This window comes from Bacillus rossius, chromosome 1 (assembly GCF_032445375.1).
Source record: "Bacillus rossius redtenbacheri isolate Brsri chromosome 1, Brsri_v3, whole genome shotgun sequence".
In the NCBI taxonomy this organism is placed as follows: domain Eukaryota; kingdom Metazoa; phylum Arthropoda; class Insecta; order Phasmatodea; family Bacillidae; genus Bacillus; species Bacillus rossius.
The window spans coordinates 260,072,602-260,090,463 of record NC_086330.1 but is presented as its reverse complement, the minus strand read 5'-3'; the positions used below and the strand labels follow the sequence as shown (position 1 = coordinate 260,090,463).

The 17,862-nt window shown below is 36.6% G+C and overlaps 1 protein-coding gene across 2 annotated transcripts in view; it reads right to left on the bottom strand.

Annotated features, from left to right (window-relative positions):
• LOC134527517 (coatomer subunit beta') overlaps window positions 1-17,862 on the bottom strand; it is a 163,301-nt gene that overhangs the window by 44,249 nt on the left and 101,190 nt on the right. For both annotated transcript variants that reach the window (XM_063360253.1, XM_063360252.1), the window contains exon 12: window positions 14,471-14,627. In XM_063360253.1, coding sequence (XP_063216323.1) covers window positions 14,471-14,627 — 157 coding nt within the window. The remainder of the gene's footprint in view (window positions 1-14,470; window positions 14,628-17,862) is intronic.

The window sequence follows — 17,862 nt, the reverse complement described above, 5'->3', positions numbered from 1 at the left end:
GTGTCTGGGAGGGATGAGCTAGCCTTGAAGAATGTTAACGAGGGGAGGGAGGGGTGAGCTTATGCGTCATGAAGCCGTTGCCGCCAGCCAGCCAGCCAGCTGGGCCCTGATGCTCGAAATCGTTCGACTTCATAGACCATTCGAGTCGAGTAGAGTGATGAACTCGCATACGACTTGGTGTGTTCGACATTTGCTATGCTCGAGGTGCTACTTGTCGCATGCGACTTACACAAAAGTCTTCGAGACGGAGAAGTCGAGTGGATTGTGGGAATTCGGAGAGAACTGTGAATTTGTCAGGATGGCTACTCTGCTCGTGTTCCAACTGGCCAATCAACGATCGCCGTTTCGTTTGTTGTCGTGTTTGGTAGGGGGAAGCCTACGTTTCACAAAGGGTTGAGGACCAACCCGAACATGCCCCAAGACTTCACCTTCGGCCAACTTCGTGACTTTGTTTTTATTTTCATAACAGCACGGCCATGTTGGTGGATATCAAAAACACTTATTAATAATAATTGTGAGGTTAAGTGTTTAATTCATAGAAAGAAAGTGCATATTTAGTAATAATCTTAAGATTATTATTCACTGTTATATTACAAGTATAGGTAGGTTACATAGTTACATGAAAGGTTGACGTTGTTGGCCACATCAAAGTGAATACGGAAGACGGTGTTACAGTGCAACAGTGAACTGAATTAACTATTCGTTATGTTCAGGATCTTTCAACGCACTAAATTAAAACAGCAAGCATCATGTACCTCGGGATCAAGTGAAAAACTTGGATATGCGATACTGAACTTTAACTAACTTTCAGATTTGCGTGTAAATTAAGAGATATGTAGTATCATTTAGTTCATATTTTCTCTCTACAGGTTTTAAAGTTTAGCCTAGGTTGACGTAATTTTATCGTATCACGTGTCCAAATTGATCCCTTGGTTTTGTGGTACAAGATGCTTGCTGTTTTAATTTGTTACGTCGAAAGAGTATGGACATAACAAATACTAGAACATCACAAGACAAACAAATTATCTCAGGTGTTGTGAAATAATTTCTTTTGTAACTGTTTTACATTCATATATAAATTGTAATAACACAAGTTAGTATGCCCATGTTCTTTCAATGTACCAAATCAAAACATCAAGCAAAATGTACCACAGGATCAATGTATACAAGATCATGCCTTCTGGATCAAGGGATGAATTTGAATATGTTATACGGAACTTTTACCAATTTCACTTACGGGACAAGTATGTATCACAATATCATTATCACATTAATGATGACATTAACATGGCACATTTATGTCATTTCCATATCTGCATTATTATGTGACTAGCATGATTATATGGGGGTTTTAGTTGGGGAGTATTCTAATGCTTGTTTTGCACAAAATATGTTTGTGTATTAAACTAGCTTTCTGGTAACGTATTTTATGCTATGGCCATGCTTATTCTAGATTTAGAACATACCTACTACAGTATATATTTTACCTGTGGTATCATATTCTATACTTAATACAAGCCCTACCTGTACTAGTATAATAGAACACTATACTGAAGATATATTACATTTCATTGTTATTTCTCAAGATATATATCTGATGTAACAGAAGCATATGAATGTCCTTCGTCCAAAAGTTTTTTTTCCAGTGTTTGTACTTTAAGAACGTACAGGTATGTGTGAATGCACAGGTATTATAATGTAAGCTTTAAACTTTGATTACTTGCTAACCTGTAGAAATTTAAAGTCTGTTTTCAGGATAAATTCAGGGCTATGACTAGTGTCAAAAAAAATTTTGTCTAATTTTTTTTTAGTTTGTGGAAAAGCCACAACGTAAGATTATTACCCACCTCTCTCCTAACAGCAAATAAAATGCACAGAGTAATTGTATTGTTTTGCGGCTTTTAAATGAATAAAGAAAAAAATTCTGAAAAACTTTTTTTCACATCCTGACATGTATCGAAATATTTCCCAAGAGAATGTTGAGGTACTTTAAGTTGTTTATCGTTTTTAAAACTGCACAAGATTTTATTAAGTTTGTTTTAATCAACAAAAGTAAGAAGAGTAAAAATTATAACTTTTTTTTTACTTCCCGATATGTTTTTCAGTCATTACCCAAGAGAGCAATACTTGCAGCAAGAAACACATAACTCCATATGTGACAAAATCTGATTATGAGGCCCTTGTTTTTATTGAAGCAAGCTTTTTGCAAGCACAGCAGGGACTCGCACATGGCGGCGCTTGCGATATCGCAATCATGAATGTTAAAACTATAAAACTATTGGTAGACTGCTTGATGTAACACAGTGCTGTCTTACAAAATGATTCCAAAGCATTTCAGGAAGCAAAAGGTATTTTGTAATTTTTATTTTCTTGTTTGCAAAAAATCTGATAAAATTACAATGAACACAAAACACTACTACTTAATTACTATAACATTTTATAAAATCATAAAAATAAAATAAACCACCTACTTTTCTGGCTGCTTGTCTTAAGTTTACACAAAAAATATTTACTGTTCTGCCATTAATCTCACTTAGTGTTGCAGCATACAGTATCGCAAAATGCAGTCACTACTACAATCACCACACGTTTATATTCTATACATCTACCTGAGAAACATTAAGAGCTAAGTGCTGTTAACTATTGTTACCACTTGTATTTATAAGCAGTAGTAGTTTTTTTTTTAATTAATGTGTGTAGGTGCTAATTTTGCCATTGCATTAAATCACCAAACACTCTTTGTGATGTAGGTATACGATATTTCCAATTTTTTATGTAACTGAATGTTTGACAAATATTTAAAAAAAAAAAAAAAAAAAAAAAATTGAGAGCTGTGAATACATGAAGAACAGTATACATTTAAATAAGATAGGCCTACCAAAACTATTGAGCTTATCAAATTATACATATACTTACCAAATGAAATGTGTTGACCATCTGGTGTGTATAATGTTGCCATGAATATTATTTTTCTGCTATATAGTTTCTGTTAAATACTATGTATTACTTTATTGCTCTACAGTTTCTGTTGTGGACTTTGTCTCCAGATTGCCATTTATATGACTTATTCTCTACATTCTCAGTACTTGTAATTGTTTCTGTTTGTTGCAGGTATGTAAGGAAATTAGAAAATGAGCTGAAACATTAAACTCCTTGGACACTCCATAGAAAGGAAGAATTATTTTCTGTTTAATGCTGGCATGTGAAGACATTAGAACATTTTCTTGTAGATTAAATTCTTTGGACATTCAATGAAAATGAATTATTTTGTGAATTTTTGTTATAATAGTGCTTTTTCATTTCACTTAGAATTTTATTTCATTGCCAGTTAATTGATAGTAACTAAGAAAGTGAAATAAATTTTTTTTTTGGAGAAATAAAGAGTATTTTTTACAACCTTATATTTCATGATTGTCTATCTTCAAAACTTACCAAACTTGGGTGATTCATATGGAAAAAATAATGCTGTCATTTAAAGGAAAGAAAAGTGTAAAGATTTTTGCTGAACGTTCATAATAAATAATTTTACCTTTTGACATGTCAGTTATCTTTAAAACACATTGTAGTTATTAGTATGTACAAGAAAGAAAGTGCAAGATTTTATGCCTTTAAAATATTAGTGTTTAAATATTCAATGTGTCTTCGTTTTTTTCATTCCACAGCACATAAATGAATTTTTTTTATAAAGTGAACATATAAATTTAAATGTAACATGTAACCTTTTATGTGGTATTGCTTTCAAGATACATTCACCCACTGTGTTGGTACATATCAAGTAAACCAACGAATAAGTGTTGGTACATATCAAGTAAACCAACGAACAATTAGGAAAGCTACAATGATAGGATTTTTTATACAGGAATGTTACGGATAAAATAATACAATGGAAAGAGATTACTGTGGACACAAAAAAAATTTAATATTTATGTTTTTTTTTCATAAAAAAAATATTCTTTAGTGACAATCTAGGCTGCAAATGTCTCATACATTACTGAATTTCTATACTGAGCATTACCAACACAGAGCTTACACAGTAATATTTCCTCTTTACATTATACCATCAGGTGACACTACAAAGTCTCATAACATGCTATTGTTTTAAACAACCTCAGTATGTACCTTTATGGACAATTACTTTTATGGTGAGAAACATAATGTAGTAATTTGTGCATAAAATAATTGTTTATATAATTTACTTAATAGTCATGCAGTATAGCTGCACAGTATGAACCTCACAAATATAATGAAACCAGTTTTTAGTGGATGACCACAATATTAACTCAGCATTTTCACACACATGTCTTGAAATATTGTGGTAAATGTTTTATAGACTTTCTCACCTCTAAATCTTTTTTCTCTCGTTACCCACACATCCCTGGGTCATCTTTGCGGAGCCGGGCTTATCCCAACCGCCTTAGATTTAACCCTGCCACGTGACCACGCCGCAGGGTCGACAATTATGGAACTTGCTGACTCCAGAGGTAAGCGTTTTAATTTAATGTAGCCATGCATATGTCTGCTGGCCCAAACAAAGACATTAAAGCACTTGTAGATTCACGGCTCGTAGAGCCTGTTCGAGTCGTAATTCAAAAACTTACGGGTATGGCCGACTCCATGCAAATCCCCAATAAGACTGCTGTTAGATGTAACGTAAGCACATAACGAAGCAATCAGAAACTTTTGTCAGGGTAAAGTATAAGGTATAACGCATAGTGTAACACCGCAATTCATAGCATGCCAATAAATGCGAGAACAAATTGACAGTGATTTCCAGTGCCCCCTTACCTAAGTTAGGCATCAGCCAACCATGCTGCCTGAGGAGTGTGATACGACTTCTCTAGTTAGTAATCCAACCACCGCCACGATCCTAGTGAACAAAACTGGGGCCTACGACCCACCAAACAGCTGCATAAGTTAGCCTGGCACCCTCCCGGAAAGAAAATAAAATTTTAAGCTGTAAATATATAAAGATGATTTTGAATTTTCCATGAAAAAAATTGAAACATTACATTACAACACTAAATATAATTATCCTGAAACATGTTGAATTCAGTTAAGTTCTGTTACATAGTTGAACAGTGACGAGATTCTGCAAGATAGGAATAGCCTCTGTCTTTAAGTATGGGTGGTGGGCCTTCACTAATCAAAATTCCCGCGCGTCTTGTTAAAAGAAAAACAAAGTCCCGAAGTTGGCCGAAGGTTAAGTCTTCGGGCATGTTCGGGTTGGTCCTCAACCCTTCGTGAAACGTAGGCTTCCCGTTTGGTAGGAAGAGACAAACTCTTTATCAAAACATTTTTTTTATTTTGCCGTGTGTTCGTGAATGCCTAATTAATTAAAATGGTCGATTAGGTCAGGTCAGTTACATTATAAATACTTTCAAACTAAACTGACATTAAAAATAATATGAATTAATTTTAATGGTTGTTCAGTTTTAAAGTATTTATAATGTAGCTGACCTGACCTAACAAACCAGGACAAAGGCTGAACAGTAGGAACTCAAGTAATTTTTTTTTACTTATTACTTGCGCAACAATATCAAAGTAACAAATAAAACATTAACATTTGAAACGTTAAAAACTCGCCTAAGTTAGAGGCGGGTACAATTCCTTTGCCATAAATAGAAAATGATGTAGTCGTTCACGTACGTCGCGAAAAAAAAAAAAATTCATACTCGTAAACAAGCAACAATACTGAACGCCGCATGAAAGCACAGGTATTGTGATGAAAATTAAAAATTCGATATCTCCTAAAGTATTTGGAATTTCTTATCTCCGCCGTGTTTAATGAAAAGAGGAAGTTAAAGAGCACAGAATAAAAGTATTTTCGGAATTTAATTTTGTTAAACAAATATCGCCCAAATATGAATATTAAAAAATTCGATATCTCCTAAAGTATTTGGAATTTCTTATCTCCGCCGGGTTTATTGAAAAGAAGAAGTTAAAGAGCATATAATAAAAGTATTTTCGGATTTTTAGCATTTTGTTTTTCGCAAATACCGCTACTCTACATATTTACCAAAATTAAGACTAAGTAGCCTTAACTAGTGTTGTGTTTACAGTATTGTAATGAACATGTAGGCCTAACCATTAATGTTCAGTTTGGCGTTAGGGAGCAGGCTACATAGGCTAATTTTAATGTGGATACACACAAGACATAGACGTTCACTTGTAACTAAATATGCCAGGCTATTACCACTGTCACAGGAACAAACCAAGCATTTTAACATAACTGAAATAGGCCTACCTATTTAAACCTGTATAATGCTTAAACAGGGGGTTTACTATGTTTATCTTTGATTAGCTATTTATTTTAACTGGTAACTTAATTCAGGTATGCTCCAAGGAGGGATAAACTGCCATTCTGTGTTAATGGTGCTTTAGTGTTTGACTTCAGTCAATAATTATATTAAAAATGTACTACAGGCCTAACTGCCTTCTGCATAACATTGCACTCTGACAGCTAACGAACCATTTGTTTTGTCACCGAAACTACACATAAGCAAGCACATAAAGATAACAATAGGGCTTCTTTGGTTTTTATAAGGTGCTAACAATTACTTTAGTTTCAACAGAAAGTGCAGTTGTACGAGAAGGTGCTGGCATAACCTCTTCCAGACTGCTAATCAGGTCTCCAGCACACCGCTTGTTAAGACGAAACAACTTAACAAATTTGTTGTCGTCCAGTTCAAACGCATCCTTCCGTTCTAGGAATTGACGAGGGTTTCTAGCTGCTTCTATTTCAGCTAATTCAAGCTCTTCAATGTCCAACACATCCAACCACTCCGCCATTTTCACTGTTTTCGTGACTTTTCGCATTCGTAATGGTTATCTCATTCGAGTTGGACCCCTCGGTTTCCATTCCGAACACTCGAGTCGCACACGAGTAAACTGGAACAGTTCGTGCATACCAAAGCATCAAACCGATCGGAAAAGACCACTCGGCTGGCAACTCGCATACGACTTAAAACTCCAGCATAGGGCCCCTGGGCAAGCTTCGGGTGCGCCCACTCGCGTTGCAGAACCTACAGCTGCCATATTTTTAAAGGAAATGTCCCATTATTTTTTGTTATTCTTACATGAACATTATTGGAAGTATTAAAGCCGAAACAAAAATACGCTGTGTGTTAAAATTAACAGATTTTAATGATCTTTCATTTCATTTGTTTTTTTTTTAAATTTTTTTCTGATTTTCACATTTTGGTCAAAATGTCCAATTTTTTGACGGTTCTCGAGAATGTATTCGTAAAATCACTGCATCGTTAAATTGGGGTTCTAGCGTATTTAACTACGGCAAGCAGAAAACGTACATGTAAACTAACCAGCAAAAATAAACTGTCTTTTGACATATTTTCTTTAGAGGTGGCCTGTAGGGCGACGGACTTGTCATGAAGGTTGAAGTGGGTTTAAAGCAAAGCCGTTTGGCATTGTGAGTGACAGCATCCTGCCATTGTACGGCTGGTTTCTTAGCGAGTAGCATTTGGTGGAGAAGGGGCGGGGGGGGGGGGGGGGGGGCGGGGGGTGAAATCAACTATCAACTGAAAATTTCGGAAAAAATCTATTACGACCCCCCCTCTATTACGACCCTATTGCTGGGAACTGTGAGGGGTCATTTCAGAGAGGTTTGACTGTACTTGCATAAAATGTGGGTTACAACCTGGATCCCTTTGGTGGGCTGAAAGTGATCTCACATTGTCATGATGTATGATATTTACTTATTTTGTTAAGTTTTATGGCTTTGGTGGAATTGATTTTTCAGTTTAGTAAAATTTTGGGTGAGAAAGCGTTATTTGCCATGGGAATTGGGAAGGGATCAGCAAACATCTAGTGGAAAATTAATGGCTTACTATTTTTGTATAATCAAGATATTTCTTGAAATGTCCTTCGTAAAATTAAGGCTTTAGGGAAGTAAGGAAACCATTAACTTGAGTCTTCAAGGTGTTATCAGTTAACACTGTTCGGGTAAAAATCTAAATTTTTAAACATAAAAGGTTATAGGTTTTGATGTGAATATAAAAATTTAAGGCTTGTTAAAAATCGAGCCATCCCTGATTGCATGACCCGGACCTCTCGCAATTAAACTGACATGTTTTCTTGTTTCTTTGTTTGGTTGACTGGTGTAGATATCTCCAGCATTTGGTTTGGTTTGCAGTTGACTACCCACCTCCCCACTTAAAACAAAAAGCAATGAAGTAACTCCCATCCCTTCCCAGGCGATGTTTATTTTTACAGTTCACAAAATTATCCCCTCCTCCCCAAACACCTAGCAGTTGTGAAAAAAAAAAAGGCTGCAAGAAAACATTTGCTCCTTTTACCCAATATCAAATGTAAGCATACCTAAAACATGAATAGAAAAAAAAGCTCAAGTCCAAGAACTATTTACTAAACTAAGACAGTTTCAGGTTTTTATGGGATATTAACATTTAGATCAATAAATAATAAACAATACAATTGAGATTAAAACCATGTGTTTATATGGACAGCATAAAGGGCCTGCCAGATTCGTGTCTGTGCCTACAATCTACTTAGATACAACACAAATTCATAATAGCATAATAGGCTAAACAAGTTAAGTTTGAAGGTTTGTACGTATCAATTTTTCTAGATCCTATAATTATACACTGCATAAGTCATATAAAAACACAGCTAAATCATGAAAATTGTACAAATCAACACGTGCATCAAGGCCTAGGGGTGGTAATTATGGAGGGTAGCGGCTTTTCCATAAAAATAGAGATAAGTCTGAAACCGGTATTTCCGAGTTCAATGTAACAACAATTATAATTTCTTTTTATATTTATATATTTTTTTAATTCATGTACCTCACCATTTCAATGGAATTTATTGCTCTCTCCCAATATTTCAGAATCCAGTAGGAATTTCCCAATTTTGGGGGGAATCAAAAAACATTAGAAGTACTCAAATATACCCTTATTTTATTTTATTTTATTATGGAAAGGCCATGACTAGCCTGAATTACTTTATCAAATAATGGGAGTGCCAACAAATGCACAATGGACAAAGGGTAACAAAAAATCTGTATTTTGTATTAAAATGTGCTTCTCCGTAAAGAAGATTAGAGCAGGCAACATGTTTAAGTTATCAGACGTTAGCATTAAAGAAATGAAGAAGGAAATACCTATATCCAAGATATGCAAATTAAAATTACATTCAAATATCTGTGTGGGACAGGACTTAAGTTATTATATATTGATTTTGACTGAAATAATCTGTGCTTTAGAATAAAGTACAATTTTTTTTAAGGGTAACTTCATTTTAGAGGCATACAGATTTTCTGAGTTATTTAATGCTGATATATTTTGCAGTAAAATATTTTTTTTTTAATTAGCAACAGTTTCTATCTAATTGACATGTAAACACTGCAACATTTCCACGCAAGATGTAAATCAAAACTACGTGCTCTTCTTTAACAGTGTATGAGTGAGGGATTTTAAAACCATAAGTATTGTACCTCTCTACGAAAATAAATAAATCTTGCCTTTTTGTTTTCTTTACAGTGGATAGCAATATTCTTTCACAAACACGTCATTAACATGTGTTGCTATCCACACATCATTATAATTACAAGAAACATGAAAACTTTACTCGTTCCATAACCAACTTAGAAAACATTCGTATATTTCTTCATTTTAATGTCTTGTGTGATGATAATTGATGTATAATCTTGCTACATCACTAGAGACAGGTGTTTTTAGCGATGCGCGAAATCATGAAATATTAACGAAATTAATATACATAAACTTTAAATTCCGAAATTATCAATTACTTAGAGAAAACACGAAAAAAAAATTAGAAAAAACACACTGAAAATAACTAAACGTCCGTATTTTGATGATTCAATAACAGCAGTCATTATAATCGATTGTTAACGACTTTCGATAGTCTAGGAAGTCGTATTGGTGTCGCGCTATCGCCTCGCCAGAGTCGCCACTTGCCACAGTTTGTTAAAATGGCGTGGATGTAATCAAACGTTTTTGCTCTGTTTCTTTTTGTAAAACGTTGATTTTAAAATGGTTGTGACAGTATTTGATAGGGTGGCGGAGTTTGTGAGCGAAGGATTCTATGTCTTTGACAAAGTGCAAAAAATTCTCATGTGCAAGTACTGCAAAGTTAGAATAGAGTGGCAACGGAAAGACACGTGCTTGAAACACATAAAAAACAGTGCCTCGCATAACAAAAACAAGGAAAGTCAACAATCCGGTGCAAAAAGGCAAGTTTCGCTGGAATCAGCCTTGTTGACGGCCAAAAAAAGAAAGCAAAATTTGACAAGAATGAGTTCATTATGTCAACATCTCGAGCTTTTATCGAAGCGAACATCCCGATAGAAAAACTGGATGAACTGAAACTTTGTCAATGAATGCACAAGTACATTGCTAAAGCGTACAATATTTTAACAGTTTTGTGCATTTTTAAGCAGATAAACAGAACGTTAGATAATAAATTTTGTCAGGCCTACCTACTCTTGAAATATTCATATAGCTGCGAGTCATGTTTTTACAGCACTTGTAGCATGTGTGCTACAGCCTCTACCTTTGATAATGTTTAGGTTGGCAGAATTGGTTCACTTATTTTATTAACCTTTTCAGATGCCCTGGTAATAAGAGTTATTTTGGATTTAAGTTTGTTATATTTTGTTTTAAATAAGGAATTGTAATTCTTGTTTAGTCTTATTATTTTTAATTTTAAGATTTTAAGTTATTAAATTGGTCTGGAACGTTCAAGGACACTACCAAATATTTTGGTAATCGCGGTGCTAGGCGGCGCGCGTGGTGAACAGCTGAGTGTGTGACGTCAGCGGAGAGACGAGTGTCAGTCGCCTCGTGGGCCCGGGCGGCCGTGGACGCGAGTTAAACGCGGGTTGGCCATGGTGCTAGTTCTACGTCCAAGTGACTTGCCGGTCGAACATCTGAAAACGAGTGTTCCTTTTTGAATATGAACAGGGTTGATATATATATATATATATATAATTTAGAACGCATTGGTACGATGAAAAGCGAGGGGTTGGTGAGGCGTGTGCGAATGTCGCGAGGATTTTCCAAGGATGAATTATGTGCACCAAGACTCCAAGACGGTATGGCGAAGGATTCGTCATAGCCGTACAATCACCCGCAGCTAAGGTAACGTGTTATGGCAAGGGTTTGCCATTAAAAAAACACTCGTGGGCAAACGAGTGTATTTGGTGACCGGACATCACGACGTCAAAAAAGCAAGTAAGTGCCAGCAGTGCCACCGCCCCGTTGACCCCTTTGACCCCTGGTGCGAAACTATAATTTGTGGATTTTTGGGAATTAAATTAACGGACCAATAACTTTGAAACTGGGATTTTACGTTCAGCCTGTTCATCCAATCCCTGCCAGACATGGAAGAAAAAAGGCGTCGACCGTTAGAAAATGACATAACTGAGAAGCGCTTGTTAACCCATAATTTGTAATTAGCTAAATTTTTGATATATTGATTTGGATGCTAATATGGGTCAATATTTTGCTAGATTTCATTCTGTTAATTGGTATTTACAGTTGTGCTACGCCCGGTGCGTATCTATATTTGATATTGTATTAATATGTTCTTATATATTTTTTGATGTCTTTTTTAGTAATTACCTTTAATTTTATGGAGCTCCGCAGTATATGATCACATTATATTTTTTTGGGGGAATTGTTAAAGTATTTTTATTTAGTTTTATTATATAGCAATTTTTAATAAGTAGTAATAGGGTATGTATTTTATGATGGATGCGCCGATTTGTCATGAAACGATTTTATGGTATATATATATATTAAAATTAAATTTTGCAATATACATTTTGCGTCTTTTTTAACTTGCTGCCTCCTCTCACTGTTCGTAATCTTATTAGTATTTTTTAAGCCTGCCATTAGTTTGGGTTTTAATATTTTTTGGGGTTTACCTGCACTCGCGGTACGAGGCAATATAGGAGTTTTACTGTGTCGCGGGTTGCGGAAGTTGTTTAGTTTGGCCGGGGTTAGGGCCAAACTTTACACACTTATTGGAAAAAGTTGATATAACCTCGCCACAGGTAAAAATAGACGTAACTTATTTGTTTTTAGGTTAGGACTTGAGCTTTTATTTTCGTCAGTAAATTTTTTAAAACAGTTTCCAGTACTGTGCTTTGTAACATGTTTAGGCCTAGTAAATATATGCATTTTTTAAAACCTGAACTATGCAGACAAAAAAGTTTGTATAAATTGTGCAATAATATCTTGTGAATTATCCTACTCGGAATTGTGGTAGGCCTTAAAGGTTACAGAGTTTAAAAGGCATACATAGGTCTAGACATAGGTCTAGAAAAGTATTTATTTTTGTGGTTTGTATAAGAGAGAGTTACATTTTATTATGTTACAGTAAAAATTTTACAACACATTTTAATTATCCTTTTTTTTTTTTTTTTAAAGGGCGCTGGGGACTTGCCGTCTGCTAGTAGAATACGGAAAGGCTATGTTCCAGTGGTTATTAGCGAGGAGGAACAGAGGTTGAAAGAAGCTGTTAAGGATCAGAGAGTTTCCACTCTCTGCGATCAAACGTCAGACAGAAAGGGACAGTGTGTGTTCGTAGTCCTAATAAAAGTGCTTGGCTGTGGGGATTTGTCTGTTCAAAAACTTTTAGTTGGTGGTGTTAAAGTTCTAGCAAATGCAAATGCTACTGAATGCTCTCAGGCAATTGTAGGCGTTGTTCATAAGTTAGGGATTCATTACGGGAACATTGTTTCGATAACTTCAGATTCTGCCAGATATATGGGAAAGTGCATCAACGCCATCAGAATCTTGGTGTCTGAAGATCTGGTTCATACGCAGTGCTGGGCTCACAAACTGAACTTGGGAAAAATATTTGGGCCATACAGTTAAGTGATTTGAACAACTGTGTCATACAAACCAAACTCTTGTTTTTGAACACACGGAAAAGAAAGCATGCATACATGCAATTTTTGACTGAAAAGTATGTGAACAATGAAAGTTGCAAACCTAAACTTTTCCCCATCCCGGTTATAAAACCAGATGGAACTCTTGGTTCAAGAGCGTGGAGTATTTGTGTGAATTTTTACATGACATTGTTGGCTTTGTTGTAAGTGTTGAAGAAGAAAGTGTTTGCAATCAATTATTTCAAGGATTGTCTTTGTGTGAAGTCAACAAAATACACGGTCAAGTTGCAATGCTTGTTGAACACTGTGCACAGTGCTGCAACTTACTGTTAACACTAGAAAGTAGTAAATGGCACACACACTCAATTCAAAATTGAATGACTTATCTAAGAGCTATGTCTTGCTTAATGACGACATTTTTCTTTGAAAAAACATCTGCTGCACTTTCCAAACTTCCAAAACACAGTCAGACACAACTTACAGGTTTGTTTAATAAATCTGTAGGCGAAAAAAGTTTATGCAAACTAAACCAGCTGATAGATTCTGACAGTGCAAAAGATTTCTTTTCATCTCTTGGTCAGCTGTTTGACCATAGAAACATTATGAAATGTAGTGTAGAAAGTAATGATGTTTGTCTTTTAGTAAAAAATATACCTATGCTCAAGGATCTTGCAACAACAGAACTAATTGTGCCATATTTTGTATTCAGAGAACAGGCTTCAAGTTTGTGCAATTCAGGTAAAGATGCTGATCCTGTTGCAATTATTTTATCGTTAAAGTCCGAGCATAGTAAATTTGTTGATGCTGCCGTAAAGGCATTGTGGATACCTGCCAACAATGTTGACTCAGAAAGGTCCTTTCAATGTATAACATCATGTCTGACCGAAGGACAAACCTTCGTGCGGATAACATGGAACTGATGTTAACTTTGGCAATGTCCGAATAAGTGTTTGTTCAAATTCAATTTGTCACCTGAAGGAATACTGTCTGTCTTTGTCCTATTTACGTGTAGTATTTGTTTCAAAATATTTTGCTTGGCTTACTTTACCTTCATTTCATTTTTGATGTGTGCTATCTATAGATTTGTTTTATTTGCTCTCATAGTTGTTGAATTGTTGCTTGTTCTGTGCAAATATTTGGTAAAGTTATGTATGAAACTGGGTAGTTCTACTCTTAAATGACATATTAAACACATTCACATAGAACTTATATTTATAAACCTCATATTACAGTTTTAAAATCAACAAAATTTTTAACGAAACTACTGATAAAATAGCGAAAAATATACCGAAATCATCTCGTAAAAAGTAACGAAATTGTGCAAATTTTTTCACCGAAAACACTGTCTCTATACATCACCCGACTCCGGTTGTCAATTATGTATTTTGATTTTTGCACACTGCATGAGTACTCTAGGAGCCTTCCTAAAGACACAGAACTTGTTGGGGACTGAAGTAGCTCTGGTGACTCACAAGACACCCTGTCACAGGTACCCTAGGAACCTCCACGAAGACACAGGACTTGTTGGGAACTGTAATAGTTCTGGTGCTCGGCAGACAGAGGAGTAGGAGCACGAACCTGGCGAAGAAGGCGGCTTCTGGCAGGCGGTCAGTCTTCACGAGTATCTCCAGACAGCGCTCCAGGTCGCCCAATAAGAAGTGCGACAGGAACGCCACGTTGTTTTTGCCCGCCTCGTCGCAGCTCTCCGCCAGCTTCTTCACCATTCCTGCGTCACCTGTGCGGGGAAAGACCACAGCACTGCCCAACTCGCTCCTCTAACCTCATTCGCGACACTGGGGTTATTGGAGTCAATGATGAAGCAGCGACAGAATGATGGGTGGGGCAAACAGGAGTAGGTACCCATTTACAGCAACACCTTGGTGAGCGGCCAGTGATCTGGGTACTCGACCACCGCGGCACCTCTCCCCTGTAGAGATACATACTAGTTGTTTTGGTGAGAGAACCTCAAATTGCATCTAATTTCCCTGGAGATAACTAAATCCTTAAAAAAAGATTTTCACAAATTTCACAGCTAGAAGAAGCTACAGTAGACTTGCGCTAATCACCACAATGCCACATACTCTCTTCTTCGCTTGATCACATGAACACATACCGTATTGGTCCGAAAATAGGCCGACCTCGAAAATAGGCCGACCCCTTCTACAGCACACTCATAATCAGGGAAAAATAAATTTTAACTAACTAAAATGATTATCAGCAGCATATTACCACAGTAACACTTCAACTAAGTTAGTATTTATTGAACTGACAAAATGTGTTATTCTTACTTACCAAAATATTTGAGAGTCATATTTACATAGGCATAGGCCTATTATTAAAATATAGAAATTAAAAATTACACAATGAACACAAAAAACATGACTGAAACATTGACTTTCAATGACTTTTTATTCACTGTCCATTGCCTCATCAGTTTCATTGCTTTCAACACTATCACTGCTATCAGATTTCCTACCACCATCATCCCACAAAACGTCATCTTCCAAACCATCCATGGAGTTGGAAAGGCAGCACTTTTTAAAACCATGCACAATTGAATCTGGAGATATTTTGTCCCAGGCTGCCATAATCCACTTACACATCTGACTCACAGATGGCTTCTTGATCTTTCCCCCCCTCCCTCCCCCCTGGAGTAAGTGGATGGTCCCCCTGCAGTAACCAGTCTGAATATTGCCACCTTAGATTATCCTTGACAGGCTTGTTCACTACTACATCGAGTATCTGTAACTGCAATGTCATTCCCCCAGGAATTACCACGAGGTCAGTATTACATTCTGCGACCTTTTTAAATTCTGGTGTGAGGTGGCCCCTAAATGCATCCAACGACAGCAATCCTCGCTTTCTGAGAGCAGCCCCTGGTCGCCTATTCCACACTACAGACAACCAATCAAGCATTAACTGACTGGTCATCCAACCCTTTTCATGACACCTCACAACTATGGCAGGCGGGAATTTTTCTTTCGGCAAAGTTGCGCCTCAAGATGATGTATGGAGGTAGTTTGCGTCCGTCTGCAGTTACACCTAGCATTGCAGTGATGCGCAACTTTTCGTTGCCGGATGTTTTTAGCAACACAGACTTTGCACCTTTTGCTTCGACAGTAGTGTTGCTAGGCATGTAAAAGTAAACAGGCATTTCATCAGCGTTGCCAATCTGACCAAGGAGGTAATCATGTGTTTTCCGTAGGCTTAACGCATGTCGCTGGTAAGCCAACAGCTTTTCATGGAAAGGTGATGGCAGGTGTTGAGCCAGAGATGATCTTCTTCTAAGCGAGAGACCACTTCTTCGCATAAATCGTCTGCATCAACCAATACTCGCCTTGAATTCCCTTCGTGGCACATTCAATTCATTGGCTATTTCCAGTGCCTTGAACTGAATTACCTCTCTGCTAATCTGAAGACCTTCACTTCGTTTTTCTTTTAAGAAAATCTAGGACACGTTTATTGATTTCTGGATTTATTACACTTTTGGGTCCTCGGAACGCTTTTCTTGTTGAAACTGCATTTTTCAATTTGCTTGAGCCCGCCAGCGACGCACATTCTTCTCGTCAAAACCATATTTCCGCCCAGCTTCCACATTATTTGTGGTTTCTGTATATCTTATTACACTTACTTTGAAATTGGCAGAAAAACTACGCCTAATTCCCCTGCTAGTTGAAGCTTTAACGTTTACGTGATCAGCCATTACGAACGAACAATGGCTTTGTAGAGTCTAGACCCAATAGGTGCGTCAAATACAGATCCGGGATACATGTTCATAGAGCTGGATCCGGAGCTGTGTTTCCGTTTACCTTCACATTCTTTTGTAGTGGTGCCAACATTTTATACGGCAATGGCTACATTTTCTAAGTTCATAGAAATTGTGACGTAAAAACATTTACCGGTACGTTTAATTTTGACATAAAAAACCCAATATGGTTTCATGTAAAACGTGTACAGGCCTCAAAGTGCTTTATTCACTGGAAAAAAGTGAGAAAAGTGACCTTTATGATAGAAAAAGTGAGAAAAAAGTGATCTCCAGGAAAATAAGTGACTAAAAAGGTGACCTGATAGCAATTTGCAGTTCCTTTCTACCTGTGTGGTTTGTTGTTTCATCGTGCACACTGAATAGTATTCACCATCCATGTCTTTCAAAATAACATTACGAAAATATGGGCTTAATGCATCTGTTAGTAGATACCTAAATTTAGTGCTGCTCAGGCTGAAGTCCTCAGGCACACCCTCACCAAACATACTTTTAAAAATATCAGCTATTCCTCCACAAGATGATGCTGAATAATTTGAAATAATACATTTCATTACCCATTTCAGTTCTGCACTTGTTGCACTATCTCGTACACTGTAAAGACATTTAACATGGTTTTCTGAGGACACTTCACTTGATGTGGAAGCTGAACATGAAAGTCGAAAGACCGTGAATTTTAGCTGACTAGGAGCCAACTTATTTCGACATTCACTCTTATGTCGCTCGCAAGTAGCATGCTGAGATAGTGCTTGATACCCTTTGGTTGATATTTTGATTGTGACACAGCAAACTGCACAAAAAACATCAGTATCGTTACTTTTTTTGCCCACTTGTTAATGATATATCTATTATCATCGCGCCTCTCTAGCCACTCGCTACGAAAACGAAACTTCCCCATCTTCACCAAATAAGAAAAAAGAAAACATCAAAACACAACTATATTATTTTCCGGTTACTTTTTTATCTCAAATAATAGTATAGCATTACACAAGTCATATCGCTAGCAAAGGCCCCTAAGGACAAAACTAACTTAAGACCGTAATCAGACTAACTACAGAACACACTGGCGCGAACATAGGTTATCTGCCATCACGTCAGCTGATCTATACTGTAGGGCGAATCAATTAATGGATAGTTCGACTTCAGTCGTTGTTTACGCTTTTACACATGTAAAAAACGATCTCAACACAATCCGTGTTATGGCAAA